The sequence below is a fragment of the Ambystoma mexicanum genome, chromosome 3q (genome assembly GCF_040938575.1).
Source record: "Ambystoma mexicanum isolate Mex_15411 chromosome 3q, UKY_AmexF1_1, whole genome shotgun sequence".
NCBI classification, from domain to species: domain Eukaryota; kingdom Metazoa; phylum Chordata; class Amphibia; order Caudata; family Ambystomatidae; genus Ambystoma; species Ambystoma mexicanum.
Genome location: NC_090926.1, coordinates 1,108,427,250 through 1,108,450,129, shown reverse-complemented (window position 1 = coordinate 1,108,450,129; position 22,880 = coordinate 1,108,427,250). Strand labels below are relative to the sequence as shown.

Here is a 22,880-nt window from a genome sequence, read left to right as displayed (position 1 = left end):
GCGGATGACTGTGGAGGACGAATGACTGTAGAGAGCGGATGGCTGTGGAGAGCGGATGACTGGGCAGGGCGGATGACTGGACAGGGCGGTTGACTGTAGAGGGCGTATGCCTGTGGAGGGTGTATGCCTGTGGAACATGACCGTGGAGCGCGGATGACTGTGGAGGGCGGACGACTGAGCAGGGCGGATGAATGTGGAAGGTGGATGCCTGTGGTAGATGACTGTGGAGGGCGGATGTCTGTGGAGGGCGGATGTCTGTGGAGAACGGATGTCTCTGGAGAGCGGATGCCTGTGGAGGGCGGATGACGGCGGAGGGCGGATGACGGCGGAGGGCGGATGACGGCGGAGGGCGGATGACGGCGGAGGGCGGATGACGGCAGAGGGCGGATGACGGATGACTGCGGAGGGCGGATGACTGCGGAGGGCGGATGACTGCGGAGGGCGGATGACTGCGGAGGGCGGATGCCTGTGGAAGATGAGTGTGGAGGGCGGATGCCTGTGGAAGATGACCGGGGAGGGCGGATGACTGTGGAGGGCGGATGTCTGTGGAAGATGAGTGTGGAGGGCGGATCCCTGTGGAAGATGACCGGGGAGGGCGGATGACTGTGGAGGGCGGATGACTGTGGAAGGCGGATGACTGTGGAGGGCGGATGACTGTGGAGGGTGGATGACTGTGGAGGGCGGATAACTGTGGAGGGCGGATGCCTGTGGAAGATGAGTGTGGAGGGCGGATGCCTGTGGAAGATGACCGTGGAGGGGGGATGACCGTGGAGGGCGGATGACTGTGGAAGGCGGATGACTGTGGAGGGCGGATGACTGTGGAAGGCGGATAACTGTGGAGGGCGGATGACTGTGGAGGGCGGATGACTGTGGAGGGCGGATGACTGTGGAGGGCGGATGACTGTGGCTGTGGAGGGCGGATGACTGTGGAGGGCGGATGACTGTGGAGGGCGGATGACTGTGGAGGGCGGATGCCTTTGGAAGATGAGTGTGGAAGACGGATGACTATGGAAGACGGATGACTATGGAAAGCGGATGACTGTGGAGGGCGGATGACTGTAGAGGGCGGATGACTGTAGAGGGCGGATGACTGTAGAGGGCGGATGACTGTAGAGGGCGGATGACTGTGGAAGGCGGATGACTGTGGAAGGCGGATGACTGTGGAAGGCGGTGAGCGTACAGAGCGAACGAATATGAAGAGCCAATAAATGTGGTGGACAGATGAATGTGGAGAACACACGAGTGTAGAATGCGGCTGAATGAATATGGAGAGCACATGAATGTAGAAAACGGTTGAGTGTAATGAGGGGAAGAACATGGACCGCGGAGGAGCTTAGGGAACGGCTGAGTACAGCTATCGGCTGAATCTGACGAGCGACGGAATGTAGCGAGCGGCTGAGTATCGCAAGCAGCTGAGTACGTCGGGCGACCGAGTGTAGTAAGCGGCTGAGTATGGCGAGAGAACGGGTATGCGTCGATCGAACGAGAAATAAGAGCGAGAAAACGAGTGTACACAAAACAGTTAAGTACATTGTACGGAAGAGTGAACGGAGCTGATGAATGCAGAACTGACAAGTGGCGGATGAGCATCTGATGCGATTGAGTGCGTAACAGATGAGCCTGGGGAGCGGGTGAACGCACGAAACGAATGAATGGACCAGAGCGCATGATTAGCGTACTCCTCCATGCTAGATGGAGGAGTACGCTATACGGAAGAATTCGCCGACCCGATGAATAGTGCATAAGAGCAGATGAGAAACAAAACACATCGCACGGACCGGACCGGTCTGCGCAATGTGCAGACTTTGATGTGGAACGCAAGGAACCGTTGTAAGAGCATACTTCATTTCACACCCCACGCTTACTCTCTCCTTACACCACCACTCAAGTAGAACACAGAGATACTATGACACCATTCGGTATATCTGTTCTCATATCAACATCCGCCGCTCACTCCCCATCACTCTAAGTAAACACTGCTGGTTTCTCACCCCCAGCTAAGCGTTCTCGTCAGGCCTAACGCTGCCGCACTCGGACTGGATAATCCTGCCAGACCGAACACATACTCCTGATTCCTCAACCACCACACCTATCGCTAGGAAGCAGCTACCACAGAAATTCCGCACCAGCTGCACACATACCTGGTGCGCACACGCACCCTTGACCCTCTCTAATCTCTCCACTGACCCGAACCTCGGTTCCCAAGGGCGTTCAACCTACCAGCGCCTTCAGACCATACCAATGGTATATAAGGCACTATATAAATGCAAAATAACAATAACAAAAGTTATCATACAACACATCAAGCCTAAGAAAACAATAATGAACAACATTAACCTTCAATCAATAGATACCATATACTTATTGAATTGAAGTTAATTGATATGCAATATGATAAAAGCAAGTAATAAAAATCTTTTGATTTGGCCTCTTATTACCCAATGTTGGCATGTGAGACCAAAAGATCAAATCGAGTTATACGTCCAGTCCACCAACAGGGTGTTTATTTGTTGGACTAATAATCCAAACTAAGGTATTCCTTTTGATGTATGTAGGAGCTTCACTATTTTTACTTACATTTCCTGAATAAAAGAATTTCTCAAGCAAATTTACATCCATATTTGATAAAATACCACAATGTAAATTACAATCTCCCAGAAAGGAGATGGTGTGTGAAGATATGATGTTATAAAGTGCATTACCTCTGTAACAAATACTTTGTTTTTACCTGGTGGATGATAAATCACAAAAATGTGCATAGAGAATGAAGCATGGGTTGACCATTCTAAATCAATACATTCAAAAGCTGAGACTGTTACAGAGGGAATTTGAGACCATATTAGGCAATTTCTGACTATGATCACTATCCCAGCACCTTTCTGTCTTGATGATAAATTGTATATCTTTCTGGTACAAAGATGTCAGACATGTTTAGAGAAGGGATTAAACCTTGCATCAGTTATACAAAATTACGTATGACTTATAGATCAGGATATTGTCAGCAATGGCTTCTGCATACGCTGAACGTGTGTTGATCAAAAGGAAGTTTAGGTGAGTCTACATATTTTACCGTCCTTCCAGTCTGGGAATGACATGCATTACTCACAGTAATAGCATTTCTGATTTTTGTATCTGCTTAGATTCACATGCTGTGCATATAGTCCGACATCCAGTGGTAACCGCGGAGTATCGCATCTGGTCTTTCGGGGACCGAAAGGGGACGTCGGCATAGGCGTGTCTGTAACACTATCCCTATCGTGACGTATAGTGTACCCAAAATCCCTCACGCGCGGAGTTCCCTCCGATTGTATATTTTCTGCCATGAGGGAGCAAGGCTATAGTGAGTGAGTACATAAAGAGAGAAAGTAGTAAGATGTCTAAGTTCCTTCCACCCCGAGCGGGGCGCATGTGAATCTAAGCAGATACAATCATCAGAAATGCTATTACGGTGAGTAATGCATGTCTTCTGATGCTTGTTAATCTGCTTAGAATCACCTGCTGTGCATACACTAGCAAGCAGTACCCGGAGTTGGAGGGGGGTTGTCAGAAGGAACAGTAGAGAAAAGATGTCTTAGTACTGCTTGTCCCACCTGAGAATCAGACCTAGAATGAGTGTCTAGGCAAAAGTGTTTTGTAAAGGTGTGTACCGAACTCCAGGTTGCCGCTTTGCAAATGGACTCGAGGGGAACATTTGCAATGAATGCTTTGGATGCCCCAGTGCCTCGTGTAGAATGTGCACCAGGCTTGAAGGGAAGTACTCTCTTAGCAAGAGTGTAACATAGTATGATGTATTTGACAATCCACCTTGAAATAGTTGATTTAGAGACAGGATCCCCTTCCCCGCCAGCTGCCACTGAAATGAAAAATTGGTTTGTTTTCCTCAGTGGTTTAGTTCTTTCCAGGTAGAACATGACTGCCCTGCGCACATCCAGTGTGTGTAGGCTTCTTTCGGCCATGCTAGTGGGATTCTGGAAAAAGGTAGGTAGTTCAATGGACTGGTTCACATGGAACTTCGATATGAATTTAGGCACAAATCTGGGGTGTGTGCGCAAAACTACCTTATCCCTTTGGACTGTAACAAAGTAGTCTAGAACAGAAAGTGCCTGTAGTTCGCTAACTCTTCTGATAGAAGTGATAGCTACTAGGAAGGCTGTTTTATAATTCAGGTCTTTCAGGCTTGCTTTATGCATAGGCTCAAAGGGAGCTCCCATGGGCCTGGTCAGAACCACATGTAGGTCCCATCCAGGAGCTTGGTGAGAAATGGGAGGATAAATCCTCTTAACCCCTTCCATAAAGGCCTTAATTACCGGTATCTTCCACCACGACACTTTTTGTTGTGATGTGGTAAACCCTTAGGGAATTTAAGACTAACCCAGTGTCCAACAGATGGATTAGGTACAGCACAATGTGTGTGGGTGAGCAATCAATGGGACGGATGCCCTTGGAATTACACCAGATGACAAAACGTTTCCATTTGCTGGCATTTCAATAACGTGTGTTCGGTTTCCTAGCTTCCATGAGTATGCCCATGCACCTCTGAGGGAGCTGTAGGGACCTCAGGAGCCAAGCTGCTAAGTTGAGAGTTTGTGGGCATGGGTGTAAGGTCTCCCCCTGTCCTGAGACAACATGTTGTACGTGCAGGGTAGTTTCACTGGCGGGGAGAGGGACATTTCCAGCAAGTGAGCGAACCAGGGTTGGCGGGGCAACCAGTATCATGGTAAGTGGTTCCTGGTGCATCTTGTGCACTATCTTGTTGAGAAGGGGAGTCGGGGGGGAAAAGCGTAGAGAACCCGGACCATGTTATCCAGAGACTGTTCCTGTTGGATCGGTTCTGGGGGTACCTGGATGCATAGTCTTGGCATTGGGAGTTGCAAACAGGTCGATCTCTGGGAAGCCCCATTCTGCGAAGACGTTGGACACAATGTCTTCGTGCAGACGCCACTCGTATTCTTCGGGCAGAGGAAAATCTCTGCTGAGCACGTCTGCCAGAAGATTGAGTTCCACTGGAACATGCTGGGACAACAGAAACCTCTTGTGTTTGAGAGCCCATATCCAAATGTTTTGGGACAGCCTGGATAGCCCTGGGGGCTGAGTGCCCCCCTGTTTGTTCAGGTAATGCATGGCTGTAGTGCTGTCTGTTAGAATCAGCACTGTCTTCCCTAGTAGTTGCACCTGAAAGGCCTTCGATGCCTTGAACACCGCTAATAGCTCCAGTAAGTTTATATGGTTGGAGGCTACTTGAGGGGACCACACTCTGTGTGCTGTCTGCTGAAGCAGGCGAGCCCCCGACCCCGTGAGAGATGCATCTGTCGTGAGAGTGGCTTCCACTACAGGGGTGGTGAAAGTCTTCTCCTTCAAGAGGTTTTCTCTTGACCATCACTGCAGAGAGAGAACGAGGGCTGGCGAGACAACTACCAGATCTTCCCATTGTCCGCTAGCCTGACACCACTGGCTGTTGAGCCACTCTTGCATGGGACACATGCGCAGCCGCGCGTGGAGAACCAAGTATATGCACAACACCATCATTCCTAGCAAGCGCATGACTTTGCGCACCGTCACCTCCCGACTGGCTACATATTGAGGAATCTGAAAAAGCATGTTCTGAACCCTCTCGCTGGAGGGGAAGACGAGACTGTCTTCCGTCCAAATTGGAGCTCCCAGAAAATGTTTTGTTTGACTGGGGACTAGACTGGATTTCTTCTTGTTGATTGAGAAACCCAGACTGAAGAGAAGATCTACTGTTTTTTGGGTGTTTGAAAAACATGTGTTGAATGAGTCCCCCGTGATGAGCCAGTCGTCGAGGTAAGGGTAAACTGGGACGGATAGTCTGCGCAGGGGTGCTGCAGCCACTGCCAGGACCTTGGTAAACACCCTTGGCGCCGAGGCAATGCCGAAGGGGAGTACCTTGAATTGGTAATGCCTGTCCTCTACCATGAACCTTAGATATTTCATGTGCACTGGCAACATTGAAATATGAAAGTATGCAACTTTCATGTCCGATGTTGCCAAGTGGTCCCCATGTTTCAGCAATGGGATCACCTCCTGTAGTGTTACCATGCAAAACTTCTGGGGTTTTATGAACTTGTTCGCTGGACGCAGGTCTAGAACAGGGCGCATTGTGAGGTCCTTTTTGGGTACAAGGAAGTACACTGAATAAATACCCTTGTTTACCTGAAGAATTGGGATGGCTATTATGGCGTCCTTTCCCAGCAGTGCTTCAACCTCTTGCTTCAGGATCTCCAGATGGTCCGGTGAAAGGCGCTGTGAGCATGGCGATCTGAATTGCGGAGGTCGGGCGAATTCCACGCAGTACCCGTGGGCGTTCGTCTTTATGACCCACTGGTCTGAACTTATCCCCTCCCATGCTGTGAGGAAAGATGTTAATCGCCCCCCGACCGGGGGGACATGGGAGGGGACCTGGATCTGGTGGTCATTTCTTTCCAGAGGCTGCGGCTCCTCTGGGATTGGGGCCTCTACCTCTGCTGCATCGCTGACCCCTTGAAGGGTAGTATGCGGGGCTTCCTGAAGTTTGTCCTGTGTTGAAATTCCCTGTGCCATAGTTGTTTTGACAAGCACGGGTTTGCCCTCGAAAGGACCGCCGAGAGTTATTACCTCTCTGGGGGGGGGGGGGAGGTTTTTGTGTGATCTGTTACAGAGACTTAAGAGTGTCATGCCTCATCAACCACTTTCCCGAAGAGTATAGATTCCGCAATAGGCTTATTGATGAGAGAGGCTTGCGTCTCTGGTTTAAACCCTGAAGTATGCAGCCAATCGTGTCTTTTAAGAAGAGTCCCTTGGGCCAGAGACCTGCCTGCTGTTTCAGCCGTGTCCAGGGTGTTTTTAATCACATTCTGGTTAACTTGTCTTCCCTCGATTACAATAGAGAGAAGCTTGGATTTGACGGGTTCAGGAACCTCTTGGAGGCCTTCCTGGAACAGGTTCCACTGAGCATCAGCATAGGTTGCCAATAGTGTAGTATTAGCAATCCACGTAGTGTATGCGGCAGCCGATGTGACTCGTTTGCCTAGAGCATACAGTCTTTTGGATTCCTTGTCCGGGGGGGTGCTTCCCCAGTGGCAAGGACCCCTGCCCTTTTCTGGGTGGTAGTCACTACCAACGAGTCTGGGATGGCGTGCCCTCTAATGTACAGAGGGTCGGGAGGAGAAGGGCAAAACAATTTTTCCAAGGGCCAACCTCCTCTTGATGGAATTAAGGAGGGGGTTGGCTTGGCTAGATGGAGGCTTCTCTTTAAGGATATCCTCTACAAACTCTTGCTCAGGCACAGCCTCTTGAGTGGAGATTTGAAAGTGTTCAGCTGCTTTTTTCAACATAGAGTTGATGGCCTTTTGGTCATCTACAGGTGAGGTCTGGCGAGCTGGGGTGGATGGAGGGAAATCTAGGCACAACACATCAGTGTCTTGATCTTGATGTGTCCATGGTTCTGTTCCTTCCTGCTGGGTTTCTTCCCAGTTGTCTGTGGTACCCTGCTGTTCCTCCTCATAATTCTGCAGAAATGAAGCTTCTTCTTCTTCATTGTAAATGTCCCTATATGTGTCCATATGGACAATGTCTTCCTGCTGGACGGAGACAGAAGGCTGATCTTCTTGAAAATGAGAAGAAAAATTAAGGTTAGGCTCTACACAAGACCTTTTCAGGGATGGATGAACAGAAAAACTGATAATCTTCTCCAGCCGATCCATACACCCTTCAAATATCGCTCTAGTCCATTTGGAGGACCCACGCAGACCTACGGGTGGAAAAACGTTGTTTTCCGCCCTACGGCGCCCAAAAGAGTCTCTTAGGGTGTCGGAAAGAGGCTCTTGGCTATCTTCATACGCATCGTGAGAATCGGGGTCCCAAACCGCATCCGAAGATTTTTCTGCGGCTTGTCCCATGATTTTAGGAGGAACCGGGGTAAGACCCACCGCCGCCGTAATTCTCTCGATGATGTCTTCGATAGTCGCCGAATAGGCGTCAGATAGTTGCTCCGATGGTCTATCGGTAGGTGTATTACCTTCCGCGGCGCTAGAGGGCCTAGCAGTCGGTTTTTCGACTAGAAGCCTAGTCGTAGTTTTTGGGTCTACCGCAGCGCGGCGCGTTGCAGCGTCGGATTTCCTCGCATCGACGTGTTAAGTTTTTGGAGTAGCGCCCTAACTTGTTTTTGATTGACCAGTCGCAAATCGCTGCTGCAGATGTGGGGAAGGCTTTGAATCTGAGCGATCTGAGGAAACAGTCGAAATTTTCAGCGGCCCTGCTGGCGCTTTTACCTTTTTTGACAAAGACGTCGAAAACGGTGTAGGGGGTGTCTTCTTAGTGTACGCCCCTGTCGCCGGGTGTTGTCCCTGAAGCGAGACGAGAGTCAGGCCTTAAAGGTTCGGGACGGGCGTGGCGGACCTAGAAGTGTCCGCCTCGAGATCTATAACATCCGCAATGTATGTTTGGTCACTGGGGTGCCCCCGTCACTCTCAGGGGGTGTGGCAGTTGGGGAAGGGGGTTCTACCCGCGACATAACGTACGCAGCCCACCACTTTACATGGCGCTCCTTAAGGGTTTTAGGCCGATGGAGTTTGCAGGCCGCACACCGCTTTTCGTCGTGCTCTAGGGGGAGACAGGCGTTGCACGTCCTGTGTTCGTCCTTCCAAGGATATCTGACCCTACACTTAGGGCAGAATCTAAAAGGAGTCCTTTCCATAGCCAAAGGGGAAGATGACCAGACCGAAAAGGTAAAGAGGAAAAAGGAGGAAAGACATACCGAAAATATGGCCACCCCGACCCCACTCTCCCTACTGTAAAGGTCGGCCAGAGGGCCCGACCACGTGGAAAATCCGGCCGCCGGATCTTAGGTGCCGAAATCCACCACCGTAGCCAAATCCCCCGCAGTCTTTGTCGAAGATGTTCTTGTGACCCAAGTGACTTAACGGGGAATAACCGACGAAGTCGGTATTTCAAGAAAAACAATATCTCTTCTGTAAGAGCACCGCTATAGGACGAACAGTTATCTGGGTGAAAAATAAACAATCTGAGGGACCTCGGCACGTGAGGGATTTTTGGTACACTACACGTCACGATAGGGATAGTGTTACAGACACGCCTATGCCGAGGTCCCCTTTCGGGCCCCGAAAGACAAGATGCAATACTCCGCGGTTACCACTGGATGTCAGACTATATGCACAGCATGTGATTCTAAGCAGATTAACAAGCATCAGAAACAATGGTATCTGCATTACATTTTCCAGATTGTACAGATTGTAATATCTCAGGCGCTTTACCCAACCAGTAGGGATATGTATAGGAATATGAGCTTGTATATTACAACATTTTGATCCTAGACAAATTTTAATCAAGTCTTAAAAGCAATGATTATTTATGTGAACCAAAGAACAGAGTCAAAAGAAAGGTGATCTCTGACTTGAAGCTTCAGCGACAGTTTTAAAAATGTAATACACTAACTTTCGGGCTTGCCGCACCTCCAAACGGCAGGTTTGGATCAAGTTTGTGCGACATGCTGCGTTTAACGCTGGCGCGTCGTTCAGCTCGTTCCAGTGCAAGGGGAGTCCCCCACCCCCGCCTATTTACTTTTATCTGAAAGTTTACTTTGTAACATAAGCCACCTGCAGTGGAATATTACTGGGACATTGCTTCCCATTTTAATTTTACTTTGTAACGTTTTTTTACTTCGAGGATATGTAGAGGACAGGCTGATGGCAAAGCCTATGTTTTACAGTTTTGTGTGGGGCACTACCACAAACATTCCTTTGAACACAATAACACCTATTTGACTACCATGTCTTCAAAATTGCTGTCCTCGTGGAACACAACCTGTCCTTTTTGTCATCTTGCTTTATGGCAGTGTTCCTGTTTCTCAGGCTGAAAACATTCAAATAAAGGTTGTGCACTTTCACTGGATCCAGCTCTGGAACTTGGTTGGGACTGTTTGGTCCAGATTCCCATTCCAGACAGGGTATGTCGGTCGTTTGGTAGATGTTGAGCAGCTGGACAGGCTCTTCCTGTATGAATGGTGCAGATCCTTCCCATTGGTGGGCTGGGGAAGCCCCCAGCCCGGATTTAGCATAGGGGAAATGGGTCATGACCATAAGAAAGGTTGCCAACTGGAAGCAAGTTTCCGAAGACAACGCAGTGGAGAGTGCCAATGGACTGCTTCTGAGGCACAGACATTGGAAAACGCTTCTGTTTAGAAGCTTTGAATCTTCTTCAAATACTACGCAAATCTTTAAAGGGTACCTACCATAGCCAGAGCCACTACAGGGGCCAGACTTGACTACTGCAACATCCTCCTGGCCGGCAGGAGAATTGCAGAGGCTGAGCAAGTGCCATCACTCCTGCACTGGACACCAGCTTGGTGGGGGGCCTGACACTGCGTCATGGGACAGGAATCTGGACACCAGCAATTGCTGCTGCTCTCCACCAAGAAGAAGGGCCAGACAAGAACCCAAGTTCTACCGCCTAGAAGATTGCAGCCTGACTGATCCTGACTGGGGTGACCAAAACAACTCACTATGCCTGCAGCGCCCTTGGGGGAGTCCACCTTCGTGGGAGTCATCCATCCCATTGAGCAGGTTTATCCCTCAAACCATGCATCCTTCGGAAGATCGGAAGCACTGCTAGCCAGATTCAAACCTCACACTGAAAAAACCTCTGCATCCTCAACAAACTGCAACCAGACCAAAGGCACCAGTAGTTAGCACCCGCTATCCCCACTTACCTGGGTGGGTTTTCTGGGAATCTGAGTTTAGGGGATGAGACTGTTTAAAACATTTGTGCCTCGTGCCCACTAGGGATTCAATGGGCATATAGTCCAATCCCTTTACCTTAGTGTGGCTAGTTGAGGCTGTTTAAGATTACTTCTTGGGGACTAGAAAGAATAAGTGACTTACCGCTCTGTAATGTTATTTGCGATGGATGTTCAACGCACAGATTACTCATCTATGATATCCAATCCGCAGCACCGTCGATATCTGTAAACCGTTCTGCCAATAGGGGGCGGCTTTACCAGACGCCTCTACACACCCCATGTCGGACATGACTTTGGGGCGAGTATATCGAGTCGCCGCGCCCCAGGACCTCAGTTCCACCCTTTTTGCACAGCACTCTGATACGGAGGGGCTGCAGAAACAAAGGTTTGCTGGCTACCTGCCTCCTGGCAGAGAAGCAGGTGGGAGGGCGTTCAGGAATCCGTGGGAGGAACATCCACCAGAAAGTACATTAACAGGAGATAAGTAATTTGTTCTTCTACTAGATTTCTGCCTCCCACGGATTCCTCATCTATGATAAGACTACCATAGCAGTGCACGGATCTGGAGAAGGGAGGTGAGCAAGGACATCACTGTTCATGCCTGAAAGGGAATCCAAGCAGAAACGCTTAGCAAACGTCTACAGAGAAGTCCATGTTGCCATCTGGCAGATTTCCTGCAGGGCAGAGAAGGCAGCCACCCTTCTGGTAGAATGAGCTCCGAGACCCTCAGCCACATCCTTACCAGCCAAATCATAGCATTTTGAGGAGCAGATATTGTCACAGCCCTGCCATCACGTGCATCAGCATAACCAACAAAAAGCTGATCATCTTTCCGGATGTCCCTCGTCCAGGAGATGATGTAGCTGAGAGCCCTCACCAGGTCCAGTCAATGGAACCTTTACTCTGCCTTGGAAGAATGTGGCAAAAGAAAATACCCAAGAAGATGGCTCTTTTGAGAGAGATGGAAATCCAAGACCACTTTTGGAAAAAAGTAGGGTCTCACTCTCAATATTGCATTCTCTTTGGAGAAAACCGAATAGGGAGGTAAATAGACAACGCCTGGTGCTCACTCACTGTCCAGAGGAAATGATGGAAACCAGGAAAATCAATTTAAGGGTGAGCAACCTGACAGAATAAGAATGGAGGGGCTCAAACAGAACTTATCAAACCAAATTCAAATCCCATGTCAGAACCACAAACTGCATGGAGGAAACTGGTTACATTAACCCTGCAATAACTGCAGAATTGTGGGGATTGTGAAGAACGAGCCCTATTCCGGGATCCTCTTAAAATCAAAGATAGCAGTGAGATACCCCTATTCAGTGATGATCAACATGCCAGACTGGGACAACGACAGCAAGGAGGGAGACGACAGTCCGCTCACCTCTAGATCTAACAGATAAGTGTGCCAACCGGTCAAGTAAGAATCGTTAACCACTGTCACCAGAGTTGACAAAACAATGCAACTTTCAGTGCGTTGGCCACACAGGGACCACCAAGTAAGATCTTAAGCAACTTGGCTCAACTCCTGAAAAAGATCCGACATGTGACTCTGAAATTGAGATCACTGGCCACGGAGGAGCCACTGAATCGAACTCATGTGCAGCCAGGCTTACAGAACCACGTAAGGCCCAGCAAGCGCAGAAAGGCTGAAGCATGAACCTGTCACTGTGATTGGAGGACATGGACCATCTGAGAGAAGTTTGCCACTCAGTGCTCTGGAAGGAATGCTTTGCCCAACGACTGTCCAAGACCGCCTAGGTGAACCGGGGGCATTGGGATGGTAAATATGAGACTTATTTAATTTAGGGAAATGCCGAACATGTGCAAGAGGCTGTATGTGCGGAACAGATACACCAACGTCTGGTCCGTGGAACAAGCTTGGACGAGCCAGTCGTCCAGGTAGGGAAAGACATGAACGCCCTCCTGTCTAAAGTATGCCGCTACTACTGTCAGCAGTTTGCCAAACAGCAAGACTCTGATCATGACGTTGGGCCACAAAAAACATTATGTACTTCCTGTCTTTGAGATGAATGGGCATGTGGAAGTAGGCATCCTGAAGGTCCAGTGACATCAACCAGTCTTGCAGATCGAAGGCTTGGAGGATGTAGGCTACAGTTACCATCTATAATTTGTCCTTAACCCCTCCCCTGTGTTTTCCTGCCCTCCTCCCTTCTCCCCTGCCCTCGATTGGTGGCTTTGCAACAGGAAGGTGCATTACCTTCAACTCAGTGACCAATCGGCAGATCCGCATGACAGAGTCCTGCATTTCCGTCCTGGTCCATCGAAGAAAGTGCCCCCCTGAGCCCCTTCAAATTTGCCATGTGCATTCCTTTTCTCCATTTCTTTGCTCCATGCTTTTCTTTCTGCACTGTTTTCCCCTGAGCCTCTCCATCTTGGCCATCTGCCATCTTTCTCTTCATTTCCTAGCTCGGTGCATTTCTTATTGCACTTTTTTCCTCTCAGCCCCTCCATCCAGGCCATCTGCCTTCCTGCTCTCTATTTCCTTGCCCTGTTACTTTTTCTGCATATTTTCCCTCTCCTCAGCTCCCTGTACCTGGATTCCCTCCCCGACCCCTCCCCTGTGTTTTACCACCCTCATCCCGCCTCCCCTGTCCCAGATAGGTGGCTTCACACCAGGAAGTTGAATTACCTTTAACTTTGTAACCAGGACTGCTCCTTCTATCGACAGGTAAGCGTGATCGGGTCCTGCATTTCATCCTGGTCTATCGAGGTAAGTGCCCCCTCTGAACTCCTCCATCTTTGCCATGTGCCATCCTTTCTTTTTTTCTTTGCTCCATGTATTTCTTTCTGCACCTTTTCCCCCCAAGCCCTTCCATCTTGGCCATCTGCCTTCCGTCTCTCTATTTCTGTGCCCTGTGCTTTTTTCTGCACCTTCTCCCTCACCTCTGCTCCCCGTACCTGGGTTTCTCTCCCCTGCTCTGTGTTTGCCCCGACCTCTCCCATCTCCCCTGACCCAATTGGTGGCTTCACACCAGGAAGCGATCCTCTGCACAGAGGCCCACAGAGTAGCCTTACCTGGCAGCCATTGGCTAATGCGCAGAGGCAAAAGGCAGCTACCCACTGAGCAGCTCTACTCTGTGTTTGCCTGTGTTCGCCTGCACACAACCTAAAGCAGCGGATGAGGTAAGTGTGGTGTGGGCGGGGTGTACAGCCATTACTGTACTCCAGTAAAACCACACTACTCTTACTACCCAATATAATAACATACACCTTCATGCAATTTATCCTAATTGCGTAAGGTAGCTTTACCTTGCTTTTAGCCCTGTTGTATTAGTCACCCATTTCTTGCATTTAGCCTAATTGTGCAAGGTAGCCATATCTTGCATCTTGCACACTGCACCTCTGCAACTTAGCGGAAGGCAAGGGCTCCCTCCACACACCCTGTACTCACATATAACACAAACACTATTGTACATCACCTCTTGCATAAGAATGAAGCTACTTTTAACGACAACTGTAGCTTCCAACATAACTATCTCCTTAAACATAACCCCCCCCTTTAGTCCATAGCATATCTCAGCTGCGCCCATACACACTCCATTAGACATGGGTGACTAGCAGGGCTTGGCCATCCTTGTATAACTTTAATGGCTGAACAGCACACCCTCAATAATAGCATCTCCCAAATTCTCCCAAATGCTTGGACTACGGCCCCTCCGAGGGCGTTCAACCAAAAGCGCGCTGTGACCATAATTATGGTGAAAGGCGATATAACAAATGACAAAATGAATGAATACATTTCACAGGTACATATTCAGAAGGCTTACATCCAGAATAGGATGCAAGCCACAGTATTTCTTCAGGACCATTCATAAGTTGAATACCACCCTTTGCCTCATTCTGAGCACAGCACCAGTTCTATCGCGCTCGAGAGAAAATGACAGGCCTCCTCCAAGAGGATGAGGTTCGGAGACGAGACTTTGGAGAGAGGAAAGTAGTCTGGAGGATGCTGAAGGAAAGGGAGGCACTAAGCCTGCTGAACGACCTTTAAGGCCAAGCATTGGATGTGGTGCAATACCATTCTGTGCTAAACAGAGAAATTCTCGCTCCAACAGGGGATTTGTTGCAGACTTCTTCACAGCGGTTTTGCACCCAGGGTATCTGAGGGAACAGCAGTCGCTGCTGAAGGCGTACGTGGGGAGTAGGAGGTTAGAGGGCGAAAGCCTCAACCCCTCATGGATGATGCATAGGGTTGCTGCACTGCAAACCCCAAAGACACTGCCGTCATCTTAGATGACTAAAACCTTTGTAGGGCATTGTCGGTCTTGGCCCCAAAAAGGCTCTGCCCATCAAAGGCCTCAACATCACAGCTGGAAAAATCTTGTGCCCCTTTGGTAAAACACAGTGACGCAGCATGAGTTTTATTTTTTTAAACCAACATGGAAGCGGGTCAATTAGACCTGCAGTGGAAATGTATAACAAGCAACCCTTTTTGGGACAGAGCTTTGGGTAAATGTGAACCAAGCAATGTTGGACAGAGCATAAAATACATTTCTTAAGGACATCCTTATGCTATACCAGGGAAACCCAAATATGATGATTCGTATTGAAGTGGACCTATGTCCCTGTGATGAATTTAGCGATGTTATCACTTCCTCTGCAGGGAAACTCTCTTTCCATATGGATAGGGAAAGGCAGCCTCTACCTGGTCCTGACCCTGGGGATGGCTGTCTGAAGGACAACTATATGGAGAGAGACAACCCTCATGGAAGGGATGTAGACTCACTCGCAGGAACATGGTACCCCCTTCCCACTCACTTAATGGCATATTGTGATATAGATCCAGTCCATCTACTTTGCACTGACAGTAGGGCTCTTTCCTATACGTTTTGTAAAAGGACTGAGACAAGGAGGAGCACAAGAGCAATACAGAGCATCGAAGCTGCAGAATTAGAGACGCACTATAGAGGTTGGATGATCCATTAGGTGCCGGGACATTTAAAACCCCAGCATCGCGAGGAAGATCAAGAACCTCTACAACCGATGCAGGTCGGGATGGGAGGAAGAAGCCAGCTGTAGTGGGAAGCAGGAGAGCTCCAACCAGCGCCGTTATGAGAAGCTCAGAGGTCAAAGGTACACCGCACAGAATCCTGCAGTAGGAGAGGAGGCCTAGGCATAGCGGGTACTGGAGAACAGACAGGACGTCAAACAGAAGGAGGTGCCCCACTGGTGAAACCGAAGAGTGCGGAGAAACGCAAAGTCGCTACAAGAGACCAGTGATCCCAAAGAGAGGAATTGGGACACTGAGGCGCTTCGCAGCGTGTACCGCATGGCGACGAGAGACAATGATTTTCAGAGAGTGAACCCAAGCAAGGGAGGTGGGACGCCGAGTGCATTACGGAAAGAAACAAGTGAAAGGGGGACCGGATTGAAGATCCGTTTGCTGAATGAGTCAGACTGTTACATGTGGAGGAAGCCCTGGCAGGAGAGTATACCAGGCAACCTGTTGCGAGACTGGTACCCGTACCAAATTAGAAAGTGAACATTGTGAAGGACCTGGAAGGAGGGTGTAACAGGGAATGTCTGGGACCTGCACCCAAATTGCAAATAAACAGAGAATCAAGAAGAACAAAGACAACAATTTTAAGCAGGACACCCAGAGGGTAAGGCTCATCAAAGCCCTTTATTCTATCTCTCCTCAAGAGCAAACGTTAAAGCAGCCCCAAGCCTCCTCCAGTCTCTTAAAACTGCCCAGATTCTTTTCTAAACATAACATTCCTTTCCACTGTGCTTAGAGAGAGTAGAACTATGTGCATTCCATAACTATATACATAGCATAATAAATTAATGAAAATAAACAGGTATGTAAACCATGTAGTAAACATATCACAGTACTATGTCCATCACATATAGCGCACCTTACTCACGCAAACATGCAACTCTCCTTCTGTTCACCACCACCTCTATGAAACACTGCCACTCTATCCTATGCCATTTCTCACCATTACTTAACCTTACAGTGTTTCCCAAATCTTCCTCCACCCTCAAAGTTCTCTCAATTCACTCACCTTGGATTTTATTTGTCCATCCACAACTCTTCTCCGTACAACACGCCTTTCACTCTTATATTTATTCATTCATCCAGGATGTAATTGATTTCGGAGACCTCATTCTCAAAACATCAAAAGGTGATAACCTGGTTGTTATACTGGTAACCTGATATGGTGCCAACCTATACTGCACCCAATAACCTCCCGACGCCATTGCAATCCTTATAACATCCATTAGTGTTCTTTTAAATCTCTTCACCGCCATGTTCCCTTTGGGATTGTATAACACCGTTGTTATATGCTGCAATTTATTCTCCTAAAAAAAAATAACTCATTCTACTTGGCCACAAGTTGCGGCTCATTATCAGATACTATTTTTCTGGCAAAACCTTCTCTCCAAAATATCGATTCCAAAAATGGTATCACTGCGCACACTGATATGTTTCACCACACAAACCTCGGCCCACTTTGATAACATGTCTACTGCTACAATTACAAAGATATTTTGACATCCCTCTTATCACAATGGGCCTCAAAATGATCACGGCCACCGCATCCCGCACCTAACTTGGTGGGTCCAGCAGAGTCATTGGTGGTGCCCTGACAATCAGAACTTTATCTCTGTTGCTACAGCCTTCACAATCCTCCAACAACTCCCGAGTATCACCATCCATTCCCAGCCACCAATACTCCTGGTAAATCAATACCTTTGTCTTACAAATCCCTAAATGCCCTTCATGAGAATTTTTAGTATGTCTTCCATCAAACCTTCTGGCACCACAATCCGGTCTCCTCTGATCAACACTCCCTTATACACACTCAATTAATTTTGTACTCTTTTGTACCCTTTCAGCACGTCTTCCAGCTCTTTTACCGGCCATCCTTTTTGTACATACTTAACATAATGCCTTGAAATTACATTTTCCAAGCAGGCCGGATCCAGAAATGGCCACCTGGTACAGCAGTCAGCCTGCCCTCATGATAGTCTCATCCAGAAATGGCCACCGCCTGGGACAGCGGGCAGCCTGTCATCACGATGGCTGCCAACCAATTACCTCAACTGTGATGTCCAACTGCCACCTGATACCAATATGGCGCCTGATGCCAATGTCCGTGCAATGTCACTGCCAGCCCCAAAACAGCGCAGGGCTCTCAGGATGGCCCCTGCTTACGGCCACAGTAAGGTCACGGCGCTGTTGGCTCCCGAATGGCAAAATATGGTGCACCGGGGGAGGCATTCCAGGAATTGCCTCATCAGCAACAGCCAAGACGGGCAAAGCAGGCCACGCCCACTTCAGTGCCAGTGCCCTCCGACGTTGTTCAGGTCAAACCTCACTGCGCACACCAACGTTACTCAAGCCAGCCAACAGACTTGTTGGTGTTCCGACACTGCGCAGATCACACACCGCTGCAGACCAGGGCACAGGCACGGTTGGGGCTGCTCAGAAGGATCCTCGTCGACAGTATTAAGCAGGAGACCCACACGGTAAGGCTCAAAGCTCCTTCTTCTTTTTCTTCTTATTAGCAAACGTTAAAGCAGCTCCAAGCCTCTTCCAGTCTCTTGAAACTGCCCAACTCCTTTTTTTCTAAACATTACATTCCTTTCTACTGTGCTTAGGGACACAAAACTCTAGAACTATGTACATTCTATAACTGTATACATCACATAACAATAAATGAATGAAAATAAACATTTATGTATACCATGTAGTGAACCTATTACAGTACTATGTCCATCCATCACATATAACAGGAACCATACCCCCCTGGACTGGAAAGCTGAATACATTGTGAAAGCCAAGGAGAGGAAGAGAACTCCCTTGACTGTGTGAAATCCAGGGGAAGGGAGCCACTCACCCATGACTGGACAACTACATATTTTAGAATCAAATAACTAGGATTGCGGAATTGTGAAAATCAAGGAGAGAAAGAAAACCCCCTTGAGTGTGTGAAATCCAGGGGAAGGGAACCATACCCCTGCACCGCGCCGGGTTGAAAGTTGCATATTGTGGAAAAGCAAATTAAAGTAAGTGAGGAAGTCCTGGCAGAAGAATACACCAGGTAAATTGATTGCAAGTCTGGGACCTGCATCCAAATAGATAATAGACTGTGAAAGTGAATAACTTTGAATGTGGGAAATCCAGGAGAAAAGGTTATCATACCCCCTTGACGGGGAAATAGGAAACAGTGGAAAAGAAACCAAGGGAGGAACCAAATCCCTTAAACTATTGTGTTTGTAAACTATAGTGCCTGAAGAACTCAGTGGAAGATAAACACCTTCTGAGAATTGTGAGTGTGAAATTAAAAGAATCTGAGAAACTTAGGGGAAGGGGTCGCGCTGCTGAGAAATGTAAAACTTTGATTATTTGTTCATTTTTTTACCTTTTGGAACTTTGGAAAAAGCTACAGATGGCCAGTTGAAAGACTATAACCCTTTGCACTTTATTTTAAGTTCAGCACGTAAGGGTTAGGTTAGGATTTTGGACACAGGATGGAGAACTCTTTACTTTTGGACATTATGTTCACAACATGGAATTCGCAACAACTTTAGACCACATTGGGTTTAGACGGATGTCAGAGTTTAGGGGATTGGCAAGAGCAAACCTCTCAAATGGGTAACATTATAACCTATGGCGACCAGTTATTATGCAGCATGAATGCATCCACAGATGATAAATAGACAGCAGTTGAATCCTTCCTCATGATTGTTTCGCTATTTGGAGCATCATATAGTGGCAGGGTCATCTATTGGTAACACCTTAGTCTTTGTTTTATTCTTCAAAGGTACTTAACAAAGCACATTCAAACAAACAACTTTCAAATCCTTAGTCACAAAGAAGTAGGTTTTGTATCTCATTTCGCAGCTTTATGTGCAGTTGTTAATATTCTTTTTTGTCTTAATAACCTACTTACTTCATAAGTGACAGGATTGGACTTGCATTGTTGATATTTGTATTCTCATTTCTAATTGTGCAAGAAGGTACAGCTCTTACTGTCCTCTGCAGTACAGCCTTAGCTGACTGTGCTACCCATGGAATGTCTTCCCATACCTATGCCGTCCCTGCCTTTCTACATTGCTCTGTTCCTGCCTATCCACAATCGTTAATTATTGCCAGCTCATGCTCCTTCATTAGTGTGTTTTCTCATTCTCCATTTCCTGTATTCATCATGCATCACTTCCTGTTTCTCTCGCACTTTTCTCTGTCTTTCAATTGAATCATAAAGCATTTATTTTTCTTGTAACGGGGAAATCTCTAGCACCAATCATTTCCTCTTCATACAAATGTAATGTGCACACTAAAGTATTCATCTGCATGCACCAGAGCTGTGCCAGTTGGAAACTAGTCTAAAGAGCAGGCAGACACAATAACACTTTTTTCCAATGCTGCTCGACAGTGCTCACCTCAATGGCCTTCTCGTAGATCCCACGCGTGTGGGTGACACCGTAAATCTCAGCTGCCCTCTTGATGTATATGTTGTACATGTCATACTGCTCCTGAGGAAGCACGGCACGGGTGGCCCTTTCATACACGGCCATAGCATGCCGCGCCAACCCAAATTCTTCTTCCAGCTTGGCATACAGCAGGTAGATTGCTGCAAGAACACAAAGTGTTAGATTGAGATCCCATGAACATTTCTATACTCAGCATTTGAACCAACTTGGTGAAACATATCATTAAGTAATTGATAAATGATCTCTCCCGTTAGGGAAAGAGGTTCTTTTAACTAAACAGCAGCCCTCATTTTCATGCACGTGTGTACAAACCGTCAACAAATGACATGCAAACATCACCAGCAAGGAACACCATTTGCTATAGGTTTTTTTAGGATTTGAAACTTGAACATTGGAATACTTGATGTGTTACTTACATATAGATTTGGTACAAATTATACATCACAATATCAAATTGACTTTCAAAAACTAACATTTGACAGATGGAACTAGTTCATCTGTGGATGCCAGTTCTCGCCTTTCGACCTTGCCTTACACAAGATTCCACTGCTGGTTATTCAACAATCTGTTTCACTTATAGCCTAGGATGGATAATGGGTGTCACTTTCAATCATTCCGATTTCACCGCTTCAGCCCCTTCATGTCCACTTATGGATTCCAGCAACAGAAATGTCACAAAATGACTTCTGCCCTGCAGGAGTACAAGGATGAGTAGAGGCTAAAGCACCTACTGAGCCCTCACACTTCTACAAACCAAGAGGCAACCCAATCCTAAAGGTAAAACAGGCAATTTTAAGAGGTATACCTCCCTCGCCTATTGCAGTAACGTGGTTTGAGAAAAGGCTATACTCTCAAAAGGCGTGTGAAGATGAAACAGAGACGTATAACATTCCAAAATCAAGGAATGTCCAATCAAGATCCTATAAAAATACATATACACACCATATGCAATAATAACTCAATAGAAAACACTACAAAAATGCACCACTGCAGAATAAAAACACAGAATATGCAAGATAGTAAGATGCAGATAGCACAGGGAGTAAAAGAAAGAAAACTACAATGTTCCAAAAGGATATATTTTTGAGTTGCAAAAAGAGATTAATATCACCTGACCAGACCCTAGGGGCTTATAGAATAGGGTCGCAGTGATCAGTCAATAATATCTTTGCAGTGTCTTGGGGGTACGACACAGCAAACCAGGGTTCTCTGTGTAGTTTAGCGCTTCGATTTGAAAAACAGCAGTGGTGGTGGTTGGTCCAGTGGCAAGCATATGTCAAGGTGGGCTTGAATGGAAGGATGCTGCAGATCAAAGTTACACAAGTGATGTGGTATTGTTATTGTTATTGTTATTGTTATTTTGCATTTATATAGCGCCTTATATACCATTGGTATGGTCTGAAGGTGCTGGTAGGTTGAACGCCCTTGGGAACCGTGGTTCTGGTCAGTGGAGAGATTAGAGAGGGTCAAAGGTGCGTGTGCGCACCAGGTATGTGTGCAGCTGGTGCGGAATTTTTTGTGGTAGCTGCTTCCTAGCGATAGGTGTGGTGGTTGAGGAATCAGGAGTATGTGTTCGGTCTGGCGGGAGTTATCCAGACCGATTGAGGCAGCGTTAGACCTGACGAGAACGCTTGGCTGGGGGTGGGAAACCAGCAATGTTTATTTAGAGTGATGGGGAGTGAGCGGTGGATGTTGATATGAGAACAGTTATACCGAATGGTGTCATAGTATCTCTGTGTTCTACTTGAGTGGTGGTGTAAGGAGAGAGTAAGCGTGGAGTGTGAACTGAAGTATGTTCTTACAACGATTCCTTGCGTTCGACATCAAAGACTGCACATCACGCAATCCACAGGGGTCAGGTCCGGTCCGTGCGATGTGTTTTGTTTCTCATCTGCTCTTGTGCTCTATTCATCGGGTCAGCGGATTCATCCGTATAGCGTACTCCTCCATCTAGCATAATCATGCGTTCTGGTCCATTCATTCATTTGTTTCGTGCGTTCACCCGCTCCCCAGGCTCATCTGTTATGCACTCATTCGCATCAGATGCTCATCCGCCACTTTGTCAGTTCTGCATTCGTCAGCTCCGTTCACTCTTCCGTACAATGTACTTATCTGTTTTGTGTACTCGTTTTCTCGCTCTTATTTCTCGTTCGTTTGACGCATACGCGTTCTCTCGCCATACTCAGTCGCTTACTACACTCGGTCGCCCGACATACTCGGCTGCTTGCCATACTCAGCCGCTCGCAACATTCCGTCGTTCACTAGATTCAGCCGATAGCTGTATTCAGTCGTCCCCTAAGCTCCTCCGCGGTCCATGTTCACCCCCACATTACACTCGACCGTTTTCTACATTCATGTGCTCTCCAGATTCACTCAGTCGTATTCTACACTCATGTGTTCTCCACATTCATCTGTTCAGCACATTAATTGGCTCTTCGTATTCGTTCGTTCTGTACGCTCACCGTCCTTCCGCAGTCATCCGCCCTCCGCAGTCATCCGCCCTCCTGCAGTCATCCGACCTCCTGCAGTCATCCGACCTCCTGCAGTCATCCGCCCTCCGCAGTCATCCGCCCTCCGCAGTCATTTTCGACAGGCATCCGCACTCCACAGTCTTCCGCCATCCACACCCATCTTCCAAGGGCATTCGCCCTCCACAGTT

General features: G+C 47.8%; 1 protein-coding gene across 2 annotated transcripts in view; it reads right to left on the bottom strand.

Moving 5' to 3' along the window:
• XAB2 (XPA binding protein 2) overlaps positions 1-22,880 on the bottom strand; it is a 711,598-nt gene that overhangs the window by 200,288 nt on the left and 488,430 nt on the right. For both annotated transcript variants that reach the window (XM_069603869.1, XM_069603870.1), the window contains one exon: positions 20,171-20,361. In XM_069603869.1, coding sequence (XP_069459970.1) covers positions 20,171-20,361 — 191 coding nt within the window. The remainder of the gene's footprint in view (positions 1-20,170; positions 20,362-22,880) is intronic.